At 38.1% G+C, this 27052-nt stretch overlaps 1 protein-coding gene across 5 annotated transcripts in view; it reads right to left on the bottom strand.

Annotated features, from left to right (window-relative positions):
* Positions 1-27052, bottom strand: part of LOC149127695 (uncharacterized) — a 165790-nt gene that overhangs the window by 67204 nt on the left and 71534 nt on the right. For 3 of the 5 annotated variants that reach the window (XM_089326984.1, XM_089326983.1, XM_089326982.1), the window contains exon 3: positions 8119-8172. The exons of the other annotated variants lie outside the window; for them this stretch is intronic. In XM_089326984.1, coding sequence (XP_089183110.1) covers positions 8119-8172 — 54 coding nt within the window. The remainder of the gene's footprint in view (positions 1-8118; positions 8173-27052) is intronic. 5 annotated transcript variants of the gene reach the window in all.

The raw sequence follows: 27052 nt of genomic DNA, 5'->3' as shown, positions 1-27052 counted from the left end.
GCTGCAGTAATTTACACTAACACAAACAGGGTATAAAAGTTCCTCTTTTTCCACAACCTTTTCAGTGTTTGTTACTCTCTGCTTTTGGATAATAGCCATTCTCACATGGGTGAAGTGATATCTCATTGTGGTTTTGGTTTGCATTTCCCTGATGGCTAATGATGTTGAGCATTTTAAATGTATTTTTTGGCCATTTCTATTTCTTCTTTACAGAGTTATCTATTACACAAGTCATTCCCCCTTTCTTATCATGACTGATTTTTTCCTGTACATTTTTTGTGTTACTGACATAATACATGGGTTAATCTTATATAAGTACGGTGCAATTTTTTCCCACACTGTTGGATGTCTCTTCACTCTACTGATCATTGCCTTTGTTGTGTAGAAGCTCCTTAGTTTCATATGAGTCATTTGTTGATTTTTCCATTTGTTGCCTGCACTTTTGTGGTCTTAAACAAAATAAATTCTGGTCAACATTAATGTCTAATGCTTTCCTTATATTTTGGTCCAGCAGTTGCATAGTTTGAGAGGTTTTACTTAGATCTTTGAGGCAACTTGAGTTATCATTATAGATAGAGAACTCATTTCATTCTTCTACACTTATGTATCAGGTTTTGCCATTTATTTAAAATATTCTCCTTTCTTCAATGTATCTTCTTGGTATCTTTGTCAAAATTCACTATTATATGATTAATTTTCTGGATTCTCTATTAAGTTCCACTGATCTACATATCCTTTCATATGCCAGAACCATGTTTTTATGTTGTTATACTTACTATACACTGGTGGTATGCCTTGAAACCTGGAATTGTGATAGCTCCCATTTCTTTTAAAATTCATGTATGTATGTATGTATGTATTTAATTTGATTACAATCACTTTGGCTATTCTGAGTCTTTATTACATCCATATGAATGTTAGCATTGTTTTCTAACTCTGTAACAAATGTCATTGCTATTTTATAGACATTGCATTAAATTTTTAGATGATTTTAGGTAGTATCAATAGTTTAAAATATTGATTCATTCCATCCATTAACATGAAAAAAACTTTCCAAACTGTTTGTGTCCTTGAATATTTTCACAAGTGCTTTATGAATTTCCATGTAGAAATATTACACTTTGTAAATTTATTTTTAAATACCACATTTTTTGTTGCTATTATGAATGGGATATCCAAGTATATGAAGCACACAGAACTCCTAATAGACAAGAACAAAAAAGTTCTTCACCATGACACGTTGTAGTCAAACTCTCCACAGTACAACAAAGATTCTAGAATGTGCAAAAGAGAAATGCCAGATTACCTTAAGATTCTCCAACTAGACTCACAACTTAATTCTCATCAGAAACCCAACATGCTAGGAGAGAATGTCAAGATACAGTCCAAGTCTTAAGAGAAAAAAATCTTCAACTCAAAATACTGTACCCTGCAAAGTTCTCAGTTATGAATGAAGGTGAAATAAAGGCCCCCCCATAACAAATTGAAAAAAATTGTCACTTTTTGTCCAGCCTTACAAAAGATACTTAAGGATGTGCTACACACAGAAACATATAAAAGTTGTCAGCACTATGAAAGAAGGTGAAGGCAAAAAATCCCCCAGTAAAAGTACAAAGGAAATCCAAAGTAAACAATAAGAATATTTATGGGAAAAATGGCACAGTCACCTTGAATGTAACTGGCATTAACTTTCCAGTTAAAAGAAACAGACTGGTTGAATGAATTAAAAAAAAAACAAACTTTATTTGCTGCATACAAGAAACACATCTCAATAACAAAATACACACAGTCTGAAAGTAAAAAGATGGAAAAATATGCTACCAGAAACCAACAAAGAGCTGATGTAGCCACCCTAATATCAGTGAATGGGATTTCCTTCTTGACTTGTCTTATATCAAGATAACTTTAGGTATGTAGAAACGCTACTGATTTTGGCATATATTTGAGACATTACTGAATTGGTTTATCACTTCTAATTGCTTTTTGTTTGAATCTTTAGGCTTCCCTATGTCTAATATCATACTTTCTGAGAAAATGCCCATTTTAACATTCTCCTTCCCAGTCTGGATGCCTTCTATTTCACTTTGTTTCCTAATCACTGTTATTCCATATAGTATTGGAAATCACAAGAGTGAAGAAAATGGACATCATTGTCTTGTTCCAGGTCAGAGTGGATATGTTTTCAGCTTTTTTCCATTCAGTATGATATTGATAAGTTGTTTTTCATCTATAGCCTTTTTACTTTTCAGATATGTTCCTTCTATACCTAAGATGCTGAGCACATCTATCATGAAAGCAGAATGAGTGTTATTAAAAGAATGTGCTGCATATATTTAAACAATCATGTGCTTTTTATGCTGTGATTTATTATGTCTATTGATATGTAATTTTTTTAAGATTTATTTATTTATTCGAAAGTCGGAGCTACACAGAGAGAGAAGGAGAAGCAGAGAAAGAGAGAGGGGTCTTCCATCCACTGGTTCACTCCCCAGATGACTGCAACAGTGAGAGCTGAGCCGATCTGAAGCCAGGAGCTTCTTCTGGGTCTCCCACGTTGCTGCAGGGGCCCAAGAACTTGGGATATCTTCTACTGTTTTCCCAGATCATAGCAGAGAGCTGGATTGGATATGGAGCAACCGGGTCTCCAACATGTACCCATATGGGATGCCAGTGCTTCAGGCCAGGGCGTTAACCCAGTGCCACAAGGACGGCTCCTTGATGTGTAAATTATTGAGCCATCCTTGCATCCCTGGAATAAATGCCCATTCATTGAGATGCAGGGTCATTCTGATGTAGTTCAGGATTTGGTATATTAATACTTTCTTGAGAAATTCACATCTCTGTACATCAAAGATTTCATTGCATAGGCTTATTTTTGTGTTGTGCCTAGATTTGGTTTTGGTGTAAGAGTATATGGGCATTTTTTTAATGCAACAAATATTTATTTATTTTTTAACTTTTATTTAGTGAATATAAATTTCCAAAGTACAGCTTATGGATTACAATGGCTTCCCCCACATAACGTCCCTCCCACCCGCAACCCTCCCCTTTCCCACTCCTTCTCCCCTTCCATTCACATCAAGATTCATTTTCGATTCTCTTTATATACAGAAGATCAGTTGAGCATACATTAAGTAAAGATTTCAACAGTTTGCTCCCACACAGAAACATAAAGTGAAAAATACTGTTTGACTACTAGTTATAGCATTAAATCTCAATGTACAGCACACTAAGGACAGAGATCCTACATGAGGAGTAAGTGCACAGTGACTCCTGTTGTTGACTTAACAATTTGACACTCTTGTTTATGGCATCAGTAATCAATCTAGGCTCTTGTCATGAGCTGCCAAGGCTATGGAAGCCCCCTGATTTCACCAACTCTGTTCATATTTAGACAAGGCCATGGTCAAAGTGGAAGTTCTCTCCTCCCTTCAGAGAAAGGTACCTCCTACTTTGATGACCCATTCTTTCCACTGGGATCTCACTCGCGGAGATCTTTCATTTAGGTGTTTTTTTTTTTTTTTTTTTTTTTCCCCAGAGTGTCTTGGCTTTCCATGCCTGAAATACTCTCATGGGCTTTTCAGCCGGATCTGCATGCCTTAAGGGCTGATTCTGAGGCCAGAGTGCTGTTTAGGACATCTGCCATTCTATGGGTCTGCTGTGTATCCCGCTTCCCATGTTGGATGATTCTCTCCCTTTTTGATTCTATCAGCTAGTATTTGCAGACACTATTCTTGTTTATGTGATCCCTTTGGTTCTTAGTCCTATCATCATGATCAATTGTGAACAGAAATTGATCACCAGAAAAATTTTTTTCTTCATAATTCTATTTTTTTAACTTTTATTTAGCAAATATAAATTTCCAAAGTTCAGCTTATGGATTACAATGGCTTTCCCCCCCGCCCATAACCTCCCTCCTGCCTGCAACCCCCAACTCCCGCTCCCTCTCCATTTCCATTCACATCAAGATTCATTTTCAATGATCTTTATATACAGAAGATCAATATATTAAGTAAAAATTTCAACAGTTTGATCCCACACAGAACATAAAGTGTAAAATACTGTTTCAGTACTAGGTATAGCATTAATTCACATTGGACAACACATTAAGGACAGAGATCCTACATGAGGAGTAAGTACACAGTGACTCCTGTTGTTGACTTAACAAATTGATACTCTTGTTTATGGCGTCAGTAATCTCCCTAGGCTCTAGTCATGAGTTGCCAAGCCTCTGGAAGCCTTTTGAGTTCACTTTGATCTTATTTTGACAAAGTCATAGTCAAAGTGGAAGTTCTCTCCTCCCTTCAGAGAAAGGTACCTTCTTCTTTGATGACCCCTTCTTTCCACTGGGATCTCACTCGCAGAGATCTTTCATTTAGGTTTTTTTTTTTTTTTTTCCAGAGTGTCTTGGCTTTCCATGCCTAAAATACTCTCATGGGCTCTTCAGCCAGATCCGAATGCCTTAAGGGCTGATTCTGAGGCCAGAGTGCTACTTAGGACATCTGCCATTCTATGAGTCTGCTGTGTATCCCGCTTCCCATGTTGGATCATTCTCTCCCTTTTTGATTCTATCAGCTAGTATTTGCAGACACTATTCTTGTTTATGTGATCCCTTTGGTTCTTAGTCCTATCATCATGATCAATTGTGAACAGAAATTGATCACTGGGACTAGTGAGATGGCATTGGTACATGCCACCTCGATGGGACTGAATTGGAATCCCCTGGTATGTTTCTAACTCTACCGTTTGTGGTAAGTCAGCTTGAGCATGTCCCGAATTGCACATATCTTCCCTCTCTTATTCCCACTCTTACATTTAACAGCGATCACTTTTCAGTTAAATTTCAGCACTTAAGAAGAATTGTGTATTGATTACTGTATTCAACCAAAAGTATTAAGTAGAACAAACAAAAAAAATACTAAGAGGGATAACATATTAAGCTGCTCATCAACAGTCAGGGTGAGGGCTGATCAAGTCACCATTTCTCATAGTGTTCATTTCACTTTAACAGGTTTCCTTTTTGGTGCTCAGTTAGTTGTCACCTATCAAGGGAACATGTGGTATTTGTCCCTTTGGGATTGGCTTATTTTATGCTGAGTGAAATCAGGGCATCTTAAAAATATGTTGACACAGTTCCATCATTTTTAGTTCCCCTTTAAATTTTTGTAGAATTCATTTATGAAGGCATCACATTCACACTTTTCTTTATGGAAGACTTTCAATTACTGCTTCAATCTCATTACTTTTTTGAGCTATTTATCTATTTTAATAGTGGTAAACTTTACATATCCAGGGATTTAGCCAGATCTTAGAGATTTATCCAAGTTGTTACCACAACATTGTCATAATTGACAAGGTTTTGTCTTTCAGTGGTACGTGTTGAAAGTCTCATCTCTATACCCATATTTGAGTTTTCTTATTAATATTATGAAAACATTTATTTCCTTACCCTCTCAAACCACAAGCTTTTAGTTGTGCTGATCTGCTTTATTTTACTTTATTTCATTTGTATCTGCTTTCATCCTAATTGTGACTTCCTTCTGTTTGTGCTTTGTTTGTTGCTTTTTGAAATTTTTCATTCAGTCATGGGAAATTTTTAAAAAGCACACATCAGTAAACTACAGTAAATATTATCAATTAGTTTAAATGTATAGGAATGAAATGGACATCTTGTAATATGATTTTTTAGCCCTTGTTTATACTCCTGTGGAACTACAGTCTTCCTACTTTTTACATGTTATTATGATTAATGGTGAATTAAGCCTGTGAATAAAGAGTGTATTAAAATTATGTCTTTGAAAAAAATTAAAAAAAAAGAGAAAGGGAGGAAGAAGGAAGATTTGGAGGGGGAAAGGCAGGATAATATGGTAAATTTCTTAGAAATACTCCTAAATATACATGAAATAGTTCTCTTTATAGTAATAAAACTTTATAAAATACAGTAAAAAGTTCAAAAAAATTATAAAAAGTTGGAGAAAGCACTATATTTTCAGGACAACTAACATGACAGGCATTTATTTCATATTTTTAAATTTCTACTCCCACATATAAGAGAACTCACAGTATTTGTCTTCCTGTGTATAGTTAAATTTCTCTCAACATGAGTTCCTCTGTTTGCAACCATTATGATGGAAATTACAACTTGGAGATATTACTCCCTCCTTTTCAGTTTTGAAGGTCTTTCTTTCTTAATTGACCTTGCTATGATTTGCAACTATATTAAATAAGAACATTGAAAGTGGACATCTTTGTCTTGTTGAGATCTTTGTGGAAATAATTTAAGCTTTTCCCCAATCATTCTGTATGATTTTGACTACAAATGTCTGTCATATATAGCCTTTGTACTTTTGAGTAATGTTTTGAGTGATCATCCTCCTGTATGTGAAGTATGCAGCATTTTCTTCTTTATTTTCTTTGTTTTCTCTTTTTTTGGAGGGAGGGTGGGTCATGAAAGGATATTGAATCTTGGGAAAAGCTTCTCCTGCATCCACTAAAATGATCACATGTTCTCTGTTCTTCATTCTGTTGATGCCATTTTTGAGTGCATTGGTGGGTGACTCTTGAGCCATCCTTGCATTCCTGGGATGACTACCACCGGATTGTGATGTGGGATATTTATATAGTGCTGGATTTGGTTTGCTATTATTTTGAGTTTTTTGGCATGTAGTTTAATCTGAGGTATTGCTCTTAGATTTCTTTTCATATCATCTTTCTATGGGCTTGTGGTATCACAGCAATGTTATCTTCATTACAAATATAGACTGGGTTCCATCATTTTTTTTATTTCTTCTTTGAATGTTTTGTAAAATTCACTTGTAAATCCATTGGGTCCTTTTCTGCTATGAAAGACTTTTAATTAGCGCTTCAATCTTATTACTCTTCTGGAGCTATTTAGATTTTTTTGATATCCTCTTGGTTTAATTGTGGTAGATTTTATGTATCCAGAAATTTATCCATGTACTGATTTTAGACCAAAATGCTAAGATGACACTTTGGAGAAAGGAAAGTATTTTCAATACACAGAGATGTCAAAACTGAATAAACACATATGAAAGAACTACTATATGATCCTGCAATCCCACTGCTGAGTACATACTCATAAGACATGCACATACTGTATCAAAGAGACACCTGCACCACTGTGGTTACTGCTGCAGCGTTGTTCACAAGAGCCACACTATATAATCTACCAATTTATCCATCAGATGAATGCATAAAGAGAATGGAATATTACTCAGTTGTAAGAAAAAATGAAAATCAGTCATTTGAATCATAATGCTACAACTTGAGGAACTCATGTAGAGTGAAATAAGCCATTCACAGAAAGACAAGTAAAGCATTATCCCCTTATATGTGGGAATAAAGATTTAAAACAAAAACATAACAAAAGAAATAAATCAAAGAAATATCTGTAGTATCAGTTTTCCTAAAAATGTAGCACTTTGTACAACTTTGTAATAAATTCTTATGATAGTAATTGTTAGCAATGGTATATCATTATAGAATTTGTGTTGTGATTTTTACAAATTCCTTGTAATGTATGAAAAACAAGACTCAAACAAGCAACAACCTAGCATAATGTCAAGAGCTGGGCAATCATAATAAACATGAGATTAGAAACAAATGAAACAAACTGAAATAATTATAAATGATCAACTCAACAAACAGCATTTGATTAAAAGGATAGGGATATAACCAAGATTTTGTCATCCTAGTAATAAAAAAAAAAGACAAACAAAAAATTGAGAGATGAGACACTCCAATACTACTGAAATGGCAAGGACTACTAGATACTACTATGAAATATGATATGCTACCAACTTAGAAAATCTAAGAAATGGAAATAGCAAGTCAATTTCTAAGAAATCTCCATAATGTTTTACAAGTGACTGCACTAATTTACATTCATCCCAGCAATGTATAGTTTTCCTTTGTCAACATTCTTGCCAGCATTTCTTACTGTTTTTGGATAATAGCCATTCTGACAGGATTGAAGTATTATCTTCTTGTGCTTTGAATTTGTATTTTTCTGATGGCTACAGGTGATGACCATTTTAATATTCTTGTTAGCCTTTTTTCTTTCTTTGAGAATCACCTGTTATTGTATTTTCATCTTACCTATTTTGCTTCTTTTGTTTATTTTTGGTGGTTCTTGACATTCTGCTTGTTGATCTGTTGGGATAAGCAGTTTGCAATTTCCTTTCTTTCTTTCTTTCTTTCATTTATTTAATGAGTATAAATTTCCAAAGTACAGCTTATGGATTACAATAGCTTCCTCCCCCCCCCCCCCGGAACTTCCCTCCTACCCACAACACTCCCCTCTCCCACTCCCTTTCCCCTTCCCCTTCACATCAAATTTATTTTCAATTATCTTTATATACAGAAGATCAATTTAGCATATATTAAGTAAAGATTTCCACATTTTGCTCCCACACAGAAACACAAAGTGTAAAATACTATTTGAGTACTAGTTATAGCATTAATTAAACACCTAAGAGTAATTGTGTATTAATTACAGAGTTCAACCAATAGTTTTAAGTAGAATATAAAATGCAACTTTTGTATTGTTGTGGCTCCCCCCCAACCTCCCTCCCTCCCATGGCCCTCCCCTCATCCACTCCCTCTCCCATCCCACCCTTCATCACGTTTCATTTTCAATTACCTTCATATACTGAAGATCAACTTAGTATATACTAAGCAGGGATTTCAACAGGCTGCACTCACACAACCGAACCAGGTATCCAGGTATGGGGTATTGTTCGACTAGTAGTGTTTTTTTTTTTTTTTAACTTTTATTTAATGAATATAAATTTCCAAAGTACAGCTTATGGATTACAATGGCTTCCCCCCATAATGTCCCTCCAACCCGCAACCCTCCCCTTATCCACTCCCTCTCCCCTTCCATTCACATCAAGATTCATTTTCAATTCTCTTTATATACAGAAGATCAGTTGAGCATACATTAAGTAAAGATTTCAACAGTTTGCTCCCACACAGAAACATAAAGTGAAAAATACTGTTTGACTACTAGTTATAGCATTAAATCTCAATGTACAGCACACTAAGGACAGAGATCCTACATGAGGAGTAAGTGCACAGTGACTCCTGTTGTTGACTTAACAAATTGACACTCTTGTTTATGGCATCAGTAATCACACTAGGCTCTTGTCATGAGCTGCCAAGGCTATGGAAGCCCCCTGATTTCACTGACTCTGATCATTTTTAGACAAGGCCATGGTCAAAGTGGAAGTTCTCTCCTCCCTTCTGAGAAAGGTACCTCCTTCTTTGATGACCTGTTCTTTCCACTGGGATCTCACTCGTGGAGATCTTTCATTTAGTTTTTTTTTTTTTTTTTTTCCCCAGATTGTCTTGCTTTCCATGTCTGAAATACTCTCATGGGCATTTCAGCCAGATCCGAATGCCTTAAGGGCTGATTATGAGGCCAGAGCACTGTTTGGATATTTGCAATTCTATGGGTCTGCTGTGTATCTCACTTCCCATGTTGGATGATTCTCTCCCTTTTTGATTCTATCAGCTAGTATTTGCAGACACTATTCTTGTTTATGTGATCCCTTTGGTTCTTAGTCCTATCATTATGATCAATTGTGAACAGAAATTGATCACTGGGACTAGTGAGATGGCATTGGTACATACCACCTCGATGGGATTGAATTCGAATCCCCTGGTATGTTTCTAACTCTTATATTTAACAGTGATCACTTTTCATTTAAGTTTCAGCCCTTAAGAAGAATTGTGTATTGATTACAGTATTCAACCAAAACTATTAAGTAGAACAAACAAAAAAAAATACTAAGAGGGATAACATATTAAGCTGCTCATCAACAGTCAGGGTGAGAGCTGATCAAGTCACCATTTCTCATAGTGTTCATTTCACTTTAACAGGTTTCCTTTTTGGTGCTCAGATAGTTGTCACCTATCAAGGAGAACAAGTGGTATTTGTCCCTTTGGGATTGGCTTATTTCACTCAACATAATGTTTTCCAAATTCCTAACAGGGATCACTTTTCAATTAAAATTTAAACACCTAAGAATAATTGTGTGTTAATTACAGAGTTCAGCCAATGGTACTAGAACAAAAACAAAATACTAAAATGGATAAAGTATTACATTGTTTATCAACAGTCAGGACAAGAGCTGATCAAGTCACTGTTTCTGATAGTGTCCATTTCACTTCAACAGGTTTCCCCTTTGGTGCTCAGTTAGTTGTCACAGATCAGGGAGAACATATGATATTTGTCCCTTTGGGACTGGCTTAGTTCACTCAGCATGATGTTTTCCAGTCTCCTCCATTTTGTTTCAAATGACTGGGTTTCATTGTTTTTGACTGCTGTATAGTATTCTATAGAGTACATTTCCCATAATTTCTTTATCCAGTCTACTGTTGATGGGCATTTGGGTTGGTTCTAGGTCTTAGCTATTGTGAATTGAGCTGCAATAAACATTAAGGTGCAGACACTTGTTTGTTTGCCAATTTCATTTCCTTTGGGTAAATTCCAAGGAGTGGGATGGCTGGGTTGTATGGTAGGGTTATATTCAGGTTTCTGAGGAATCTCCAGACTGACTTCCATAGTGGCTTAACCAGTTTGCATTCCCACCAACAGTGGGTTAGTGTCCCTTTTTCCCCACATCATCTCCAGCATCTATTGTTGGTAGATTTCTGAATGTGAGCCATTCTAACTAGGGTGAGGTGAAACCTCATTGTGGTTTTGATTTGCATTTCCCTGATGGCTAGTGATCTTGAACATTTTTTCATGTGTCTGTTGGCCATTTGGATTTCCTCTTTTGAAAAATGTCTATTGATGTCCTTGGCCCATCTCTTACGTGGGTTGTTTGTTTTGATCTTGTGGAGTTTCTTGATCTCTTTGTAGATTCTGGTTATCAACCTTTTATCAGTTGCATAGTTTGCAAATATATTTTCCCATTCTGTCGGTTGTCTCTTCACTCTCCTGACTGTTTCTTTTGCAGTACAGAAACTTCTCAATTTGATGCAATCCCAAATGTTAATTTTGGCTTTGACTGCCTGTGCTTCTGGGGTGTTTTCCAAGAAGTCATTGCCGGTACCTATATCTTGCAGGGTTTTTCCAATGCTCTCTAATAATTTGATGGTGTCAGGTCGTAGATTTAAGTCTTTAATCCATGTTGAGTGGATTTTTGTGTAAGATGAAAGGCAGGGGTCTTGCTTCATGATTCTGCACGTGGAAATCCAATTTTCCCAGCACCATTTATTGAATAGACTGTCCTTACTCCAGGGATTGGTTTTGGACCCTTGATCAAATATGAGTTGGCTGTAGATGTTTGGATTGATTTCTGGTGTTTCAATTCTGTTCCATTGGTCTATCCATCTGTTTCTGTACCAGTACCATGCTGTTTTGATTACAACTGCCCTGTAGTATGTCCTGAAATCTGGTATTGTGATGCCTCCAGCTTCATTTTTGTTGTACAAGATTGCTTTAGCTATTCGAGGTCTCCTGTGTCTCCATATAAATTTCAGCATCATTTTTTTCCAGATCTGAGAAGAAGGTCTTCAGTATCTTGATTGGGATTGCATTGAATCTATAAATTGCTTTTGGGAGAATGGACATTTTGATGATATTGATTCTTCCAATCCATGAGCATGGAAGATTTTTCCATTTCTTGGTATCCTCTTCTATTTCTTTCTTTAAGGTTTTGTAATTTTCATCGTAGAGATCTTTAACGTCCTTGGTTAAGTTTATTCCAAGGTATTTGATTGTTTTTGTAGCTATTGTGAATGGGATTGATCTTAGAAGTTCTTCCTCAGCCATGGCATTGTCTGTGTATACAAAGGCTGTTGATTTTTGTGCATTGATTTTATACCCTGCTACTTTGCCAAAATCTTCTATGAGTTCTAATAGTCTCTTAGTAGAGTTCTTTGGGTCCCCTAAATACAGAATCATGTCATCTGCAAAGAGGGATAGTTTGAGTTCTTCCTTCCCAATTTGTATCCCTTTAATTTCTTTTTCTTGCCTAATAGCTCTGGCTAGAACCTCCAGAACTATATTGAATAGCAGTGGTGAGAGTGGGCATCCCTGTCTGGTTCCAGATCTCAGTGGAAATGCTTCCAACTTTTCCCCATTCAATAGGATGTTGGCTGTGGGTTTTTCATAGATTGCTTTGATTGTATTGATGAATGTTCCTTCCATACCCAGTTTGCTTAGAGTTTTCATCATGAACGGGTGTTGTATTTTATCAAATGCTTTTTCGGCGTCTATTGAGATAATCATATGGTTTTTCTTCTGCAGTCTGTTAATGTGGTGTATCACATTGATTGTCTTGTGCACATTAAACCATCCCTGCATACCAGGGATAAATCCCACTTGGTCTGGGTGGATGATCTTTCTGATGTGTTGTTGCATTCTATTGGCGAGAATTTTATTGAGGAATTTTGCATCTATGTTCATCAGGGATAATGGTCTGTAATTCTCTTTCAATGCTGCATCTTTTTCCGGCTTAGGAATTAAGGTGATGCTGGCTTCATAGAAAGAATTTGGGAGGATTCCCTCTTCTTCGATTGTTCTGAATAGTTTGAGAAGAATTGGAGTTAGTTCTTCTTTAAATGTCTGGTAGAATTCAGCAGTCAATCCATCTGGTCCTGGGCTTTTCTTTGTTGGGATGGCCTTTATTACTGTTTCAATTTCTGTCTCAGTTATGGGTCTGTTTAGGTTTTCGATGTCTTCCTGGTTCAATTTAGGTAGGTTGCATGTGTCCAGGAATCTATCCATTTCTGATAGGTTTCCCTGTTTGCTGGCATACAAGTCCTTGTAGTAATTTCTGATGATTCTTTTTATTTCTGTGGTCTGTTGTTACGTTTCCTTTTTCATCTCTGATTTTATGGATTGGGGTCTTTTCTTTTTTAGTTGGGCCAATGGGGTGTCCATTTTGTTTATTTTTTCAAAAAACCAGCTCCTCGTTTGGCTGATTTTTTGGAATGTTTTTCTTGATTCAATCCTGTTGATTTCTTCTCTGATTTTAATTATTTCTCTTCTCCTACTAGATTTGGGTCTGGTTTGCTGTAGGTTTTCTAGATCCTTGAGGTGAATTGAAAGCTCTTCTATTTGGTACCTTTCCAATTTCTTGATGTAGGCACCTATTGATATAAACTTTCCTCTTAACACTGCTTTTGCTGCATCACATAAGTTTTGGTATGTTGTGCTGTTATCCTCATTTACTTCCAGAAAGTTTTTGATTTCTCTTTTAATTTCTTCCATGACCCATTGTTCATTCAGGAGCATGTTGTTCAATCTCCATGTGTTTGCGTATGCTCTAGGGATTCCTGAGTTGCTAATTTCCAACTTCATTCCTTTATGGTCTGAGAAGCTGCATGGTATGATTCTAATTCTTTTGAATTTGCTGAGACTTGCTTTATGGCCTAGTATGTGGTCAATCCTAGAGAAGGTTCCATGTACTGCTGAGAAGAATGTAAAATCTTTAGCTGTAGGATTGAAAGTTCTGTATATATCTGTTAGATCCATTTGGGCTATAGTGTCGTTTAAATCTACTCTATCCTTGTTGATCTTCTGTCCTGTTGATCTGTCTATTTCTGAGCGTGGAGTATTGAAGTCCCCCAGTACTATTGTATTGGGGTCTAAGTCTCCCTTTAAGTCCATTAACAAATCTTTTAGATAAACCGGTGCCCTGTAGTTAGGTGCATATACATTGATAATTGTTATATCTTCCTGTTGAATTGATCCCTTAATCATTATGTAGTGTCCCTCTTTGTCTCTCTTAACGGTTTTTGTGGTAAAGTTTATGTTGTCTGATATTAAGATGGCTACGCCCACTCTTTTTTCATTTCTGTTGGCATGGTATATCTTTTTCCAGCCTTTCACTTTCAGTCTGTATGGATCTTTGTTGGAAAGATGTGTTTCTTGTAAGCAGCAAATAGATGGGTTTTGTTCCTTAACCCAATCAGCCAATCGGTGTCTTTTAACTGGACAGTTCAGGCCATTCACGTTCAATGTGACTAATGATAAGTGGTAACTTTGCCCTGCCATTTGCCAAAGATAAGTTCTAATATATGCTTTGAATTCCCTGTGATCTTTTGCTGTGAGGTTTCCTTCCTTTACCTTCTTTCATATTGATGACCGTGTTTCTTTGTTTCTGTGTGTAACACATCTTTAAGCATCTTTTGCAGGGCTGGACCAGTGGCGACAAATTCTTTCAGTTTCTGTTTGCTATGAAAAGTCTTTATTTCACCTTCATTCACAAATGATAGCTTTGCAGGATATAATATTCTGGGCTGGCAGTTGTTCTCTCTTAGTACCTGGGCTATATCTCGCCATTCCCTCCTAGCTTGTAGGGTTTCTGATGAGAAGTCAGCTGTGAGTCTGATTGGAGATCCTCTGAGAGTAATCTGACGTTTCTCTCTTGCACATTTTAGGATCTTTTCTTTATGTTTCACTGTGGAGAATTTATTTACAACATGTCGTGGTGAAGATCTCTTTTGGTCATGTTTATTAGGGGTTCTGTGAGCTTCCTGTACTAGGACTTCTCTGTCCTTCTCCAAACCTGGGAAATTTTCTGCTAATATCTCACTAAAAAGGCCTTCTAATCCTTTCTCTCTCTCCATGTCTTCAGGAACTCCTAGAACCCGAATGTTGGGTTTTTTAATAGTATCCTGCAGATTCCTGACAATATGTTTTAGATTTCTAATTTTCTCTTCTTTTCTTTGGTCTGACTGTATCCTTTCCTGTTCTGTGTTCTAAGTCTGATATTCTCTCTTCTGCTTCACCCATTCTGTTTGCAAGGATCTCTATTGTGTTTTTCATTTGATCTATTGAATTCTTCACTTCATTATGATTTCTCGTCACTATCACAGTTTCCTGTTGTACTAGTTGTTTCGTTTCATTTTGATTCCTCCTTAATATTTCATTTTCGCAAGAGAGATTTTCTATCTTGTCCATTAAGGATTTCTGTAGTTCAAGAATTTGTTTTTGAGAACTTCTTAATGTTCTTATCAATTTTTTGAGATCTGCTTCTTGCATTTCTTCTAACTCATCATCTTCATAATCTTGAATTGGGATGTCTTTTTCATTTGGGGGCATCATGGTGACTTCCTTGTTTTTATTACCTTGGTTTTTGCATTTGTTACTTGGCATATTGGAGATATTTGGTTTCTTCACTGTGGTGCTTTTTCTTGTTATACTATGACTCTAGATTAAGTGGACTATCTGTTTTTGATGGAGCCTTAGAGGCTTGAGATGCGTGTGGCCTGAGAACTCTGTTTGGTGTGCCAAAGGTGACACTCCCAGGTTAGGCATGGTAGATCTCTCTCTCTCTCTTTTTTTGATTCAAAAGGGAAGTAATTCCACACAGCTGAACAAAGTTGGAGGTAGTTAGCAGGCAAATGATACACCCACAGGAGCCAGAGATCGGAAGCTCTTTCCCAAGGACAACACAGGGAATCTGTTCTGCCCTCAGAGTGGGCTCAGATGCTCCTTCAGTCTCCCACTGGGTTGCCAAAGTTACGGAATTATAGTGTCTCTGGAGAGTACTCACGTGAATTCTGTGAGTTCTCTCCCCCACCATCTCTTTTTTCACAGTCTCAGTTCAGTAGCACCACAAATATACTAGGTCCTAATCTCCTGTTAATTTGCCCCGCCCAGAGTCAGGTTTTTCTGCTAGGCTCAGGGCCGGTGCAGACCTGAGGTCACTCTGCTTATGACGTATGTCCAAGATGGCGCCTGCTCTTTGTCTTGCTCGCCCTTGAGAGGTGAGCGGAGAGAGAGAAACCCGTGTCCGTACCAGTCACCTTTTTTTTTTTCTCTCTCTCTTCCAGTTAGCCTGGTGAACTCCCCCCCCCCCGGGGGGGGGGTCGTTCCCTCTAGTCTCCTCTCTCCGTTTGCCTGCTGGTGTCTTGGCCTATTGAGGTTCGGCTCACCTCGCATTCCAGTGCTGGTGTGTTGAGTCTGCTGTTGGTGTCCCGAACTGTGGGCTCCCATGCTCTCCATGCAGGTCCACTGTGAATCACGCATTCCGGAAGAGTTTCTTCTGCTGTTTCCTCCCCTACTCTTCCTTGAACCTGCAGTATCTCCACTTTTATTAAACTGTCTCTCCCCGGACTATCAGTGTGCTCCCTTCCTATTCCGTCATCTTACTGAACCCCCTAGTAGTGTTGTTTTTGAGTTTCATAGTTAAACACATTAAGGACAGAGATCCTGCATGGGGAGCATGAACCCAGTGACTCCCGTTGTTGATTTAACAATTGGCACTCTTATTTATGATGTCAGCAATCACCCGAGACTCTTGCTATGAGCTATCTAGGCTATGGAAGCCCCTTGAGTTCACCAACTCTGAATTTGTTTAGTTATGGCCGTATCACAGTGGAGGTTCCTTCCTCCCTTCAGAGAAAGGCGCCTCTCTCCTTGATGGCCTGATCCTTCTGCTGGGGTCTTGTTCACCAGGATCTTTCAATTAGATTGTTTTTTGCCACTGTGTCATGGATTTCCATGCCTGTGAGACTCTCATGGACCTTTTAGTCAGATCCGAATGTCCCAAGGGTTGATTCTGAGGCAGGAGTGCTGTTTTGGGCATTTGCCATTCTATGAGTCTGCTCTGGGTCCTGCTTCCCCGGCAGGATCATTCTCTCCCTTTTGATTCTATCTTTCATTATTTGCTTACACTGGTCTTATTTGTGTAATCTCTTCGACACTTACCCTATCTTTTTTATCAGTTGTGTATTTATACTTATCACTTTACCAAGTGTGCTGGCATTGGTACCTGCCTCTTGGTAAGGTTGAGTTGAAATCCCCTGGCACATTTCTAGTTCCACCATTGGAGGTAGGTCTGAGTGAGTATGTGCCGTCCTATATATCTCCTCCCTCTCTTATTCCCACTCCTATGTTTCACAGAGATCAATTTTCTGTTACTTTTTAAATGCTTAAGAATGGTTGTGCATTGATTGCAGAGTTCAACCAGTGGTCTTGTGTAGAGCAAACCGAGCAACAACAACAACAACAAAAATACTAAAGGAACAAAATAGTAAGTTGTTCCTCAACAGTCTAGACAAGGGCTGCTCATGTCATTGTCTTTCATATCACTTCAATGGGTATCATTTTAGGTGCTCGTTTAGTTGCCATCGATCAGGGAGAACATGTGATATTTGCCCCTTTTTGGACTGGCTTATTTCACTCAGCATGATGTTTTCCAGCTTTCTCCATTTTGTTGTAAATGCCTGGATTTCATTGTTTTTTTACTGCTGTATAGTGTTCCATAGAGTTTATATCCCATAGTTTCTTTATCCAGTCATCCGTTGATGGACATTTAGGTTGATTCCATGTCTTAGCTATTGTGAATTGAGCTGCAACAAATATTGAGGTGCAAATGGCTTTTTTCACCCCTTTAATTCCATTTGGGTATATTCCAAGGAGTGGGATGGCTGGGTCCTGTCGTAGTGCTATATTCAGGTTTCTGAGGATTCTCCAGACTGTCTTCCATAGTGGCTTTACCAGTTTGCATTCCCACCAACAGTGGATTAGTGTCCCTTTTTCTCCACATCCTCGCCAGCATCTGTTGTTGTTTGATTTCTGTATGTAAGCCAATCTAACTGGAGTGAGGTGGAATCTCATTGTGGTTTTGATCTGCATTTCCCTGATGGCTAGGGATCCTGAGCATTTTTTCATGTGCCTGTTGGCCATTTGGATTTCCTCTTTTGAAAAATGTCTGTTAAGGTCCTTGGCCCATTTTTTTTATTGGGATGTTTGTTTTGATTCTGTGGTGTTTTTTGATCATTGCATAGATTCTAGTTGTTAATCCTTTATCTGTAGTGTGGTTTGCGAATAACATCTCCCATTCTGTTGGTTGCCTCTTCACTTTCCTGACTGTTTCCTTTGCTGTTAAGAAACTCTTCAATTTGAGGTAATCGCATTTATTTATCTTTGATTACCTGTGCTTGTGGGGTCTTCTCCAGGAATTCTTCGCCTATTCCAATATCTTTAAGGGTTTCCCCTATGCTCTCAATTAGTTTCATGGTGTCGTGACACATCTCTAGTTCTTTGATCCATGTTGAGTGGATTTTTGTATAAGGTGTAAGGTAGGGGTCTTGCTTCATACTGCGACATGTGGTTTGACATCCAGTTTTCCCAGCACCATTAGTTGAAGAGGCTGTCCTTGTTCCAGGGGTTGGTTTTAGGTCCTTTGTTGAATATGAGTTGGTTATAGATGTTTGGATTGATCTCTGGTGTTTCTATTCTGTTCCATTGGTCTATCCATCTGTTTTTGTACCAGTACCAGGCTGTTTTGATTATAACTGCCCTGTAGTATGTCTTGAAGCCTGGAATTATGATGCCTCCGGCCTCGTTTTTATTGTAAAGGATTGCTTTAGCTATTCTGGGTCTCCTGTTTCTCCATATGAATTTCAGCATCGTTTTTTCTAGGTCTTTGAAGAATGACTTTGGTATTTTGATTGGTATTGCATTGAACTTGTATATTGTTGCTTTTGGGAGAATGGGCATTTTGATGATATTGATTCTTCCAATCCATGAGCATGGCAGGTTTTTCCATTTTTTGTGTCATCTTCTATTTCTTTCTTTAGTGTTTTGTAATTTTCATCATAGAGGTCTTTGACCTCCTTGGTTAAATTTATTCCAAAGTACTTTATTGTTTTTGTGGCTATCGTGAATGGGGTTGATCTTAGTAGTTCTTCCTCGGCCCTGGCATTGTCTGTGTATACAAAGGCTGTTGATTTCTGAGCGTTGACTTTGTATCCTGCTACTTTACCAAACTCTTCTATGAGTTCCAGTAGTCTCTTATAGGAGTTTATTGGGTCCCCTATATATAATATCATGTCATCTGCAAATAGGGATAGTTTAACTTCCTCCTTTCCCATTTGTATCCCTTTAATTTCTTTTTCTTGACTGATGGCTCTGGCTAACACTTCTAGGACTATATTGAATAGCAGTAGTGAGAGTGAGCATCCCTGTCTGGTGCCAGTTTTCAATGGAAATGCCTCCAACTTTTCCCCATTCAATATGATGCTGGCCTTTGGTTTATCATAGACTGCCTTAATTGTGTTGAGGAATGTTCCTTCTAACCCCAATTTGCTTAGGGTTTTCATCATGAAAGGGTGTTGTATTTTGTCAAATGCTTTCTCTGCATCTATTGAGATAACCATATGATTTTTGTTTCCTAATTTATTAATGTGCTGGATTACATTGATTGACTTTCGAATGTTGAACCATCCCTACATACCAGGGATAAATCCCACTTGGTCCAGATGAATGATCTTTCTGATATGTAGTTGGATTCGGTTTGCCAGAATTTTGTTGAGTATTTTTGCATCTATGTTCATCAGGGAGATAGGTCTGAAGTTTTCTTTCTCTGCTGTATCTTTTCCTGGGCTTAGGAATTAAGGGAATATTGGCTTCGTAGAAAGAATTTGGAAGGGTTCCCTCTCTTTCAATCATTTTGAATAATTTGAGAACTGGGGCTAGTTGTTCTCTAAATGTCTAGTAAAATTCGGCAGTGAAGCCATCCGGTCCTGGGCTCTTCTTTTTCGGTAGTGCGTTTATTACTGATTCAATTTCTTCCATGGTTATGGGTCTGTTTAGATTTTCTATATCTTCACGGCTGTTTAGGAAGGTTGTATTTGTCCAGGAATCTATCCATTTCTTCCAAGTTCCCCAATGTGTTAGCATACATCTCTTTGTAGTAGTTTCTGATGATTCTTTTTATTTCTGTTGTGTCTGTTGTTACATTTCCATTACTATCTTTGATTTTACAGATTTGGGTCTTCTCTTTTTTTTGGTTAGTTGGGCCAATGGTGTGTAGATTTTGTTTCTTTTTCAAAGAACCAGCTCCTGGTTTTGTTGATCTTTTGTATTGTTTTTTTGGTTTCAATTCTGTTTATTTCTTCTCTGATCTTTAGTATTTCTTTCCTCCTTTTGGATTTGGGCTTGATTTGCTCCTGTTTTTTCTAAATCCTTGAGGTGCATGGAGAGTCCATTTGTTTGGTTCCTTTCCAGCTTCTTGATATAGGCACCAATTGCTATAAACTTTCCTCTTAGCACTGCTTTTGCTGTGTCCCACAGGTTTTGATAGGTTGTGTTATCATTTTCATTTGTTTCTAGAAATCTTTTGATTTCTCTTAATTTCTTCGATGACCCACTGTTCATTTAGGATCATGTTGTCCATTCTCCATATATTTGCATATGGTGTAGAGATTCTTGGGTTGTTGTTTTCGAGTTTCACTGTGCTATAGTCTGAGAAGCTGCATGGTATAGTTTCAATTTTTTTGAATTTGTTGAGACTCCCTTTATGGCCTAGCATATGGTCAATCCTAGAGAATGTTCCATGTACTGGGGAGAAATACATGAACTTTGTGTCTGTGGGGTGGAAGGTTCTGAAGATATCTATTAGGTCTATTTGGTCTATGGCGTCAATTAGCTCAGTTGTTTCCTTGTTGAATTTCTGTCTGGTTGATCTGTCCATGGGTGAGGGTGGAGTGTTGAAGTGCCCTGTTACTATTGTATTTGAGTCTATATCTTCCTTTAAATCCTTTAGTAATTCTTTCAGGTAGCCAGGCACCCTGTAATTAGATGCGAATACATTTATAATAGTAATGTCTTCCTGTTGGATAGATCCCTTAATCATTATATAGTGCCCTTCTCTGTCTCTTTTAATAGTTTTTATGTTAAAGTCTATTTTGTCTGATATTAGGATGGCCACACCAGCTCTTTTTTGATTTCCATTAGCTTGGAATTTCTTTTTCCATCCTTTCACTTTCAGTCTGTGTGCATCTTTGCTGATGAGGTGTGTCTCCTGAAGGCAGCATATAGATGGATTCTCTTTCTTTATCCAATCAGCTAGTCTATGTCTCTTTGTCGTGGAATTAAAACCATTCACATTCAATGTGATTACTGTTAAGTACTGTCTTTTCCCCTTCATGTTTCCTGAAACGAGCTGTTTATGTATTTTGAACTTTGTGGGTTACTCTACATTTGCATTTTTTTTGTAGTGAAGTTCTTGTTTTTGTATTTCTGTGTGCAGCATGTCTTTGAGCAAGTGTTGTAGGGTTGGATGTGTGGATACAGATTCTTTCAGTTTCTGTTTGTGATGGAAGATCTTTATTTCCCCTTCATTCATAAATGATAGCTTTGCAGGATATAGTATTCTAGGTTGGCATTGTTTGTCTTTTAAAACTTGAAATATATCATGCCATTGTCTCCTTGCCTGTAGTGTTTGTGATGAGAAGTCTGGGGTGAGTCTGATTGACTTACCCCTGAATGTGATTTGTCGCTTTTCTCTGGCACATTTTAGGATTTGTTCTTTGTGTGTCACTGAACTGAGTGCTGCCACAATGTGTCATGGTGAATTTCTCTTCTGGTCTACTCTGTTCGGAGTCCTGGCTATCTGTTGTATTTTTGTGTTGTTATCCAGCTGCCTTTGTTTGAAGTTTTCTGATATTATTTCATTGAAGACACCTTCCAATCCATTCTCTTTCCACCCCCTCAGGGACTCCTATTATCTGAACATTACACTGTTTGATTGAATCTTGTAGGTCTCCGACCTTATTTTTTAATTTCTTCTTCCTCCGTTTGAACTTACTGTATTATTTCTGGAAGTTTGTCTTCGAATTCTGATATTCAGTCTTCTATTTCATCTGTTCAATTTCCGAGGGATTCCACGGTGTTTATATGGTCAATTGAGTTTTTCAGTTCCAGTATCTCATTCTGGCTTCTCTTTAGGATCTCTAATCCTTGGGCTTGTTTTTCATTCAGCTCTTGACACTGTTTCTCATTATTTCTAAGTATTCTGATTATTAATTTTCTGAATTCTTTTTCTGGCATGTTTTCAACTTCTTCTTCTGCCTCTGTTATGGTTGGTTTAGCCTGCTCCATTGGCAAGTTTATATGTTCTTCTAAATTCTTATTGTGGGCTTTTGTTTTGTTTTTTGGCATTCCGTCTGGGTGGTTTTTCAGGTTGATTTCTCTCTGCTATAGGCTGCTGTGGATCTGTACCAGTATCCAGTGTAAGCAGGCTGCTCTACACAGCCCGAATGTAAACAGATAGGATGGCTGCTCTCTGCCCACTGCAGCTCTGGATCCTGCCCTTTTTCCCCCAACAGGTGCTATTCAGTTTTTTTTTTTTTCTTGTAACTTGAGTAGACGAGGGAGAGCAGCTCAAAGCCCTGATGCCTAAGAAAGAAGTGTCCTGTTGCTCTGCTCCACCTCCGAAGGTTAGTGTGGAGGCAAAGACAGTTCTCCTTTAAGCCCGAATGTAAACAGACAAAATGGCTGCTTCCTGCCCACTGCAGCACTGAGGAGGCATCAAGAGATACTGACTTACTCAGTCTCTCAATTAGTACCCCTGAATCCTGCACTCTTTCCGCAGGCGCCACTCACTCTGTTCCGTTTTCTATTTCCTCCCCCACTCAGTAGTGTGTGTCTCAGTGTCCATCCCAGGGTGGGTTGGGGAAGGGGTGGTGGCGGCTGTGCTGCAGTGCTGGGCCAGCGTCCCATCTCACCTCGTTTTCCAGCGCTGGTGCGTACACACTCCTCCCAAGTTTTAATTTTCCTTGAAGCCAGATCCAGATTCCACTCAATGCTTGATTCTTCCAGTATTTAACAAATGAGAAACAGCATCTTCAAGTGCAATGCAAAACGTGGGAAAATGGTTGCCCCCAGGGTCCAGAGTTACTAAACCCCACGAGCAGAAGTCTACACCCACTTGTCGCTCCCCCATTCGTGGAAGAACGACACTAAACCCTGCACTGTTCTTTTGTCTGCTTGGCCCTTCCCGGGTTAGCTGCCGTTCCCTCATTTGTGGAGGAATGACATTGTCCCGGGTTAGCTGCCGGCCCCTCCACCTCCGTGGAGGGGGCAGCACCCCCCGCCGCTTTCCCTGCTTCCGCGGAGGAGCGGCACACCACCGGCCGGCTCTCTCGGGGGCTGCTCAGATGGTCCTTAGGTGTTCCCTCAGATGTTCCTGGTGCATGTTGTCTCTCTCCTCCTTTATAGTCCTCTTCCACCAATCCATGCTCTGCTACCCACACACCGAGTACGCTGCTCTCCTCCAATCAGGAGCAGGATCAGCTCCTGCAGTTTATTGGTTGAACTGGAGGCAGCTGCGTAGAAGTTGTTTGGTCTCTCTCTCAGCACCATGTTGTGGGAGAGCAGATGCATAGAATAAGTCTTAATTCCAGTAACTTAGTCTAGTCTCAGTTGCTCCCCAAACCCACTTCTACTTCTTTGCTGCTTGCAATTATTTTTCCCATTCTCTTTTATGTCACTCACTCTTGAGTGTTTCATTTACTGTGCAGAAGCTCCTGAGTTTGAAATGAATCATGGGTAAAGTTTTGCATTGGTTGGCTATATTTTTACAATTTTATCCAAAAGGAAATCCTGTCTGATACTGATATCTTGTGTTTTCCTGATGACTTGTTCTAGCAATTTCAAAATTTCAGATCTTTTGCATAGTTGTTTGATGCAACTTCAGTTAATTTTTGTATGTCATGAGAGATCATTCTCACCTTTCTTCTACATATGTATATTCAATTTTGACATATCTGTGTATTGAACAGACTCTCGTTTCTCCAAAATGTCTTAGAATTTTGGTCTAAAATCAGGACTATAGAAATTTCAGAAAATAATCAATTCAGTCCCAATGATATATGTATCTGTATTCATGCCAGTGCCAAGTTGTTATACTTACCTTCAACCTGTATTATGCTTTGAAATCATGAACTGTGATGCTCCAGGATTTTTTGTTTTGTTTTGTTTTGTTGGTGTAAGTATATACATCTGTATGCATGTTTGTATTTGTCTATTTTCTTTAGGATCACTTTGGCTAAGTGGGTCTTTTTTGGTGCCATGTCAATGAAACTTAGTGATTTTAGTTCTGTAAAGGATGTCATTAGTGTTAAGAAAAACAATACATTGATTCCATTGATGATTTAGGTAACATTGAGGACTTGAAAATATTGATTCTACTCATCCATGGACAGGGAAAATCATTCAAATATTTTGTCCTCCTTTCATCAGTTTAATATTTCTTGAGGTTATGTACCTATGGAATGTCTGAAATGTATTAATAAATTCTACATGTAGAAGTCTTTCATTCCTTAGCTGAAACTTATTTTTAAATAATCAATTTCATCTATTATGAATGGATATCTCTTGTGATTTTCTTTTCTCTTTTATCCTATAAACCTTTATTTACAAACTTCATATATTTCATAATTACTACTATAGGAACATGGTGATTTTTCCCATCATATCTGACCTCCCACCCACTCTCCTACTCCTCTTCCTCCTCCTCACCTATTCCCATTCTTATTTTATACTAAGATCTGTTTTCAATTATCTTTGTGCAGATATGATTAACTATTTAGTAAAATTTTGAACAAGTAGTATGAAATAAACTGTTCCTTACCAGTTGAGACAAGGCTGTTCAAAGTCATTGCTTCTAGAAGTGTCAATTTCACTTTTATAGATGGCCTTTTAGGTGTTCTATTAGTTATCATAGGTCAGGGAGAAAATATGTCCTTTTGGGACTGGCTTATTTTCATAAGTATGATATTTTCCAATTTCATCCATTTGTTGCAAATGACCAGATTTCATTTTTTTTCTTTTTATCACTGTGTAGTATTCCATGGTATATACATCTCATAATTTCTTTATCTAGTTTTTCAGTTAATGGGGATTTGGGTTGATTCCATATCCTAGCTATTGTGCATTGACTGTAAAACATGGGGGTACAGACAACTCTTCATATGTTGATTTCATTTCCCTAGGGTAAATACCAAGGAATGGGATGGCTGGGTTTATGGTAGGTCTATATTCAGATTTCTGAGGGCCGGTGCCGTGGCTCACTAGGCTAATCCTCCACCTTGCGGCACCAGCACACCGGGTTCTAGTCCTGGTCGGGGCGCCAGATTCTGTCCCGGTTGCCCCTCTTCCAGGCCAGCTCTCTGCTGTGGCCCAGGAGTGCAGTGGAGGATGGCCCAAGTGCTTGGCCCTGCACCCCATGGGAGACCAGGATAAGTACCTGGCTCCTGCCATTGGATCAACGTGGTGCGCTGGGCGCAGCGCACCGGCCGTGGCAGCCACTGGAGGGTGAACCAACGGCAAAGGAAGACCTTTCTCTCTGTCTCTCTCACTGTCCACTCTGCCGGTCAAAAAAAAAAAAAAAAGATTTCTGAGGCATCTCCATACTGTTTTCCACAGTGGCTGGACAGTTTGCATTCTCAACAACAGTGGATTAACGTACCTTTTTCACCACATCCTTGCCAGCATTTTCTGTTTCCTGATTTCTGTATGAAAGCCTTTCTAATAGAGGTGAGGTGAAATTTCATTGTGGTTTTGATTTGCTAGTGGTCTTGAGCATTTTTTCATGTCTGTGTTGGCTATTTGGACTTCCTCTATTTAAAAATGCCTGTTTTTGTCTCTGCCCACTTCTCAAATGAGTTGTTTTGTTGTAGAGTTTCTTGATCTCTATATATTCTGGTTATTAATCAGTTGCATAGTTTGCAAATAATTTCTCCCATTCAATCAGTTGCCTCTTCACTTTGCTGAGTGTTTATTTCACAATACAGAAGCTTCTCAATTAGATGCAATCCCATTTGTCAATTTTTGCTTTGATTGCCTGTGCTTCTTGGGTCTCTTCTCCAAGAACTCTGAGCCTATGCCAATGACTTGCAGGGTTTTCCTGATGTTCTACAATTTGCTGGTTTCAGGTCATAGATTTAGGTCTTTGATTTATTTTGAGTGAATTTTTTACAAGGTGGTGTAAGGTAGGTGTCTTGCTTAATACTTCTGCATGTGGAGTTCCATTTTTCCCAGCAGCATTTTTTGAAGAGCTTGTCCTTGCTCCAGAGGTTGATTTTAGCTCTTTTATCAAAGATAACTTGGTTTTAGAAACTCCAGAAATCAATCCATACATCTATTCTATTCTATTGGTTTAGTCATCTGTTTTTGTACCAGTGCCAGATTGTTTTGATTATAACCACCCTGTAGCATGTCTTGAAATCTGGTATTCTGATACCTCCAGCTTTGTTTCCATTTTTTAAGATTGATTTAGCTATTTGGGGTCTCCTGTGTTACTGCATGAATTTCAGCAGAAATTTTCTATATCTGAGAGGAATGTCCTTGGTGTTTTGATTAGCTTCACTTTGAGTCTGTAAATTGCTTTTGGTAGTATGGATATTTTGAGGATATTGTTTCTCCCAATCCATGAACATGGAAGATTTTTCCATGTTTTTGTATCTTCATCTATTTCTTTAATGTTTTTTTAATTCTCAGATTTTTTTTTTACAATACTTGGTTAAATTTGTTTCAAGGCATTTGATTTTGCCTAAAATATAATGAGTGGGACTGATTTTTGGGGAAGATTTGATTTTATATTATCTAAGATAGAAACTTATTCTGGTGTTCGGTGAGGGTGGGGGAGCTGGACAAAATGTAAGGCCAGGGATTGACTTTGGAAGTTCTTTCTTAACCAAGCATTTTCTGTGTATATATACTGTTGAATTTGTGTTGATTTCATATCCTTTTACTTTACCAAACTCTGAGTTCAAATAGTCCCTTATTGAAGTCTTTTGGATCACCTATACATAGAATCATGCCATCTGTTAATAGGAATTGTTTGACCTCCTCTTTCCCAACTTGTATCCCTTTGATTTATTTTTCTTGCCTAATGATCCTTGCTAAATCTTCAAGGACTATATTGAATAGCAGTGGTGAATGTGGGCATCATTGTCTAGTTCTGGATATCAGTGGGAATGCTTCCAACTTTTCCCCATTCAATAGGATGCTGGCCATGGGATTTGGCATAAATTTCCTTGATTGTGTTGAGGAACTTTTCTTCTATACCCACTATGCTATACCCACTATACCCACTATGAGTTCTCATCATGAAAGGATGTTGTATTTTATCACATGATTTCTCTTCATCTATTAAAATAATGATTTTTGTCCTTCAATTTGTTAATGTGATGTATCACATTCATTGATTTGTGAATGTTGAACCATCCCTGCATACCAGGGATAAATCCCTCTTGGTCTGAGTGTATACCATGG

Source organism: Oryctolagus cuniculus, chromosome 2, assembly GCF_051225735.1.
Source record: "Oryctolagus cuniculus isolate XC-2025 breed Fujian yellow rabbit chromosome 2, ASM5122573v1, whole genome shotgun sequence".
NCBI classification, from domain to species: domain Eukaryota; kingdom Metazoa; phylum Chordata; class Mammalia; order Lagomorpha; family Leporidae; genus Oryctolagus; species Oryctolagus cuniculus.
This window is presented reverse-complemented; position numbering and strand designations above follow the sequence as displayed.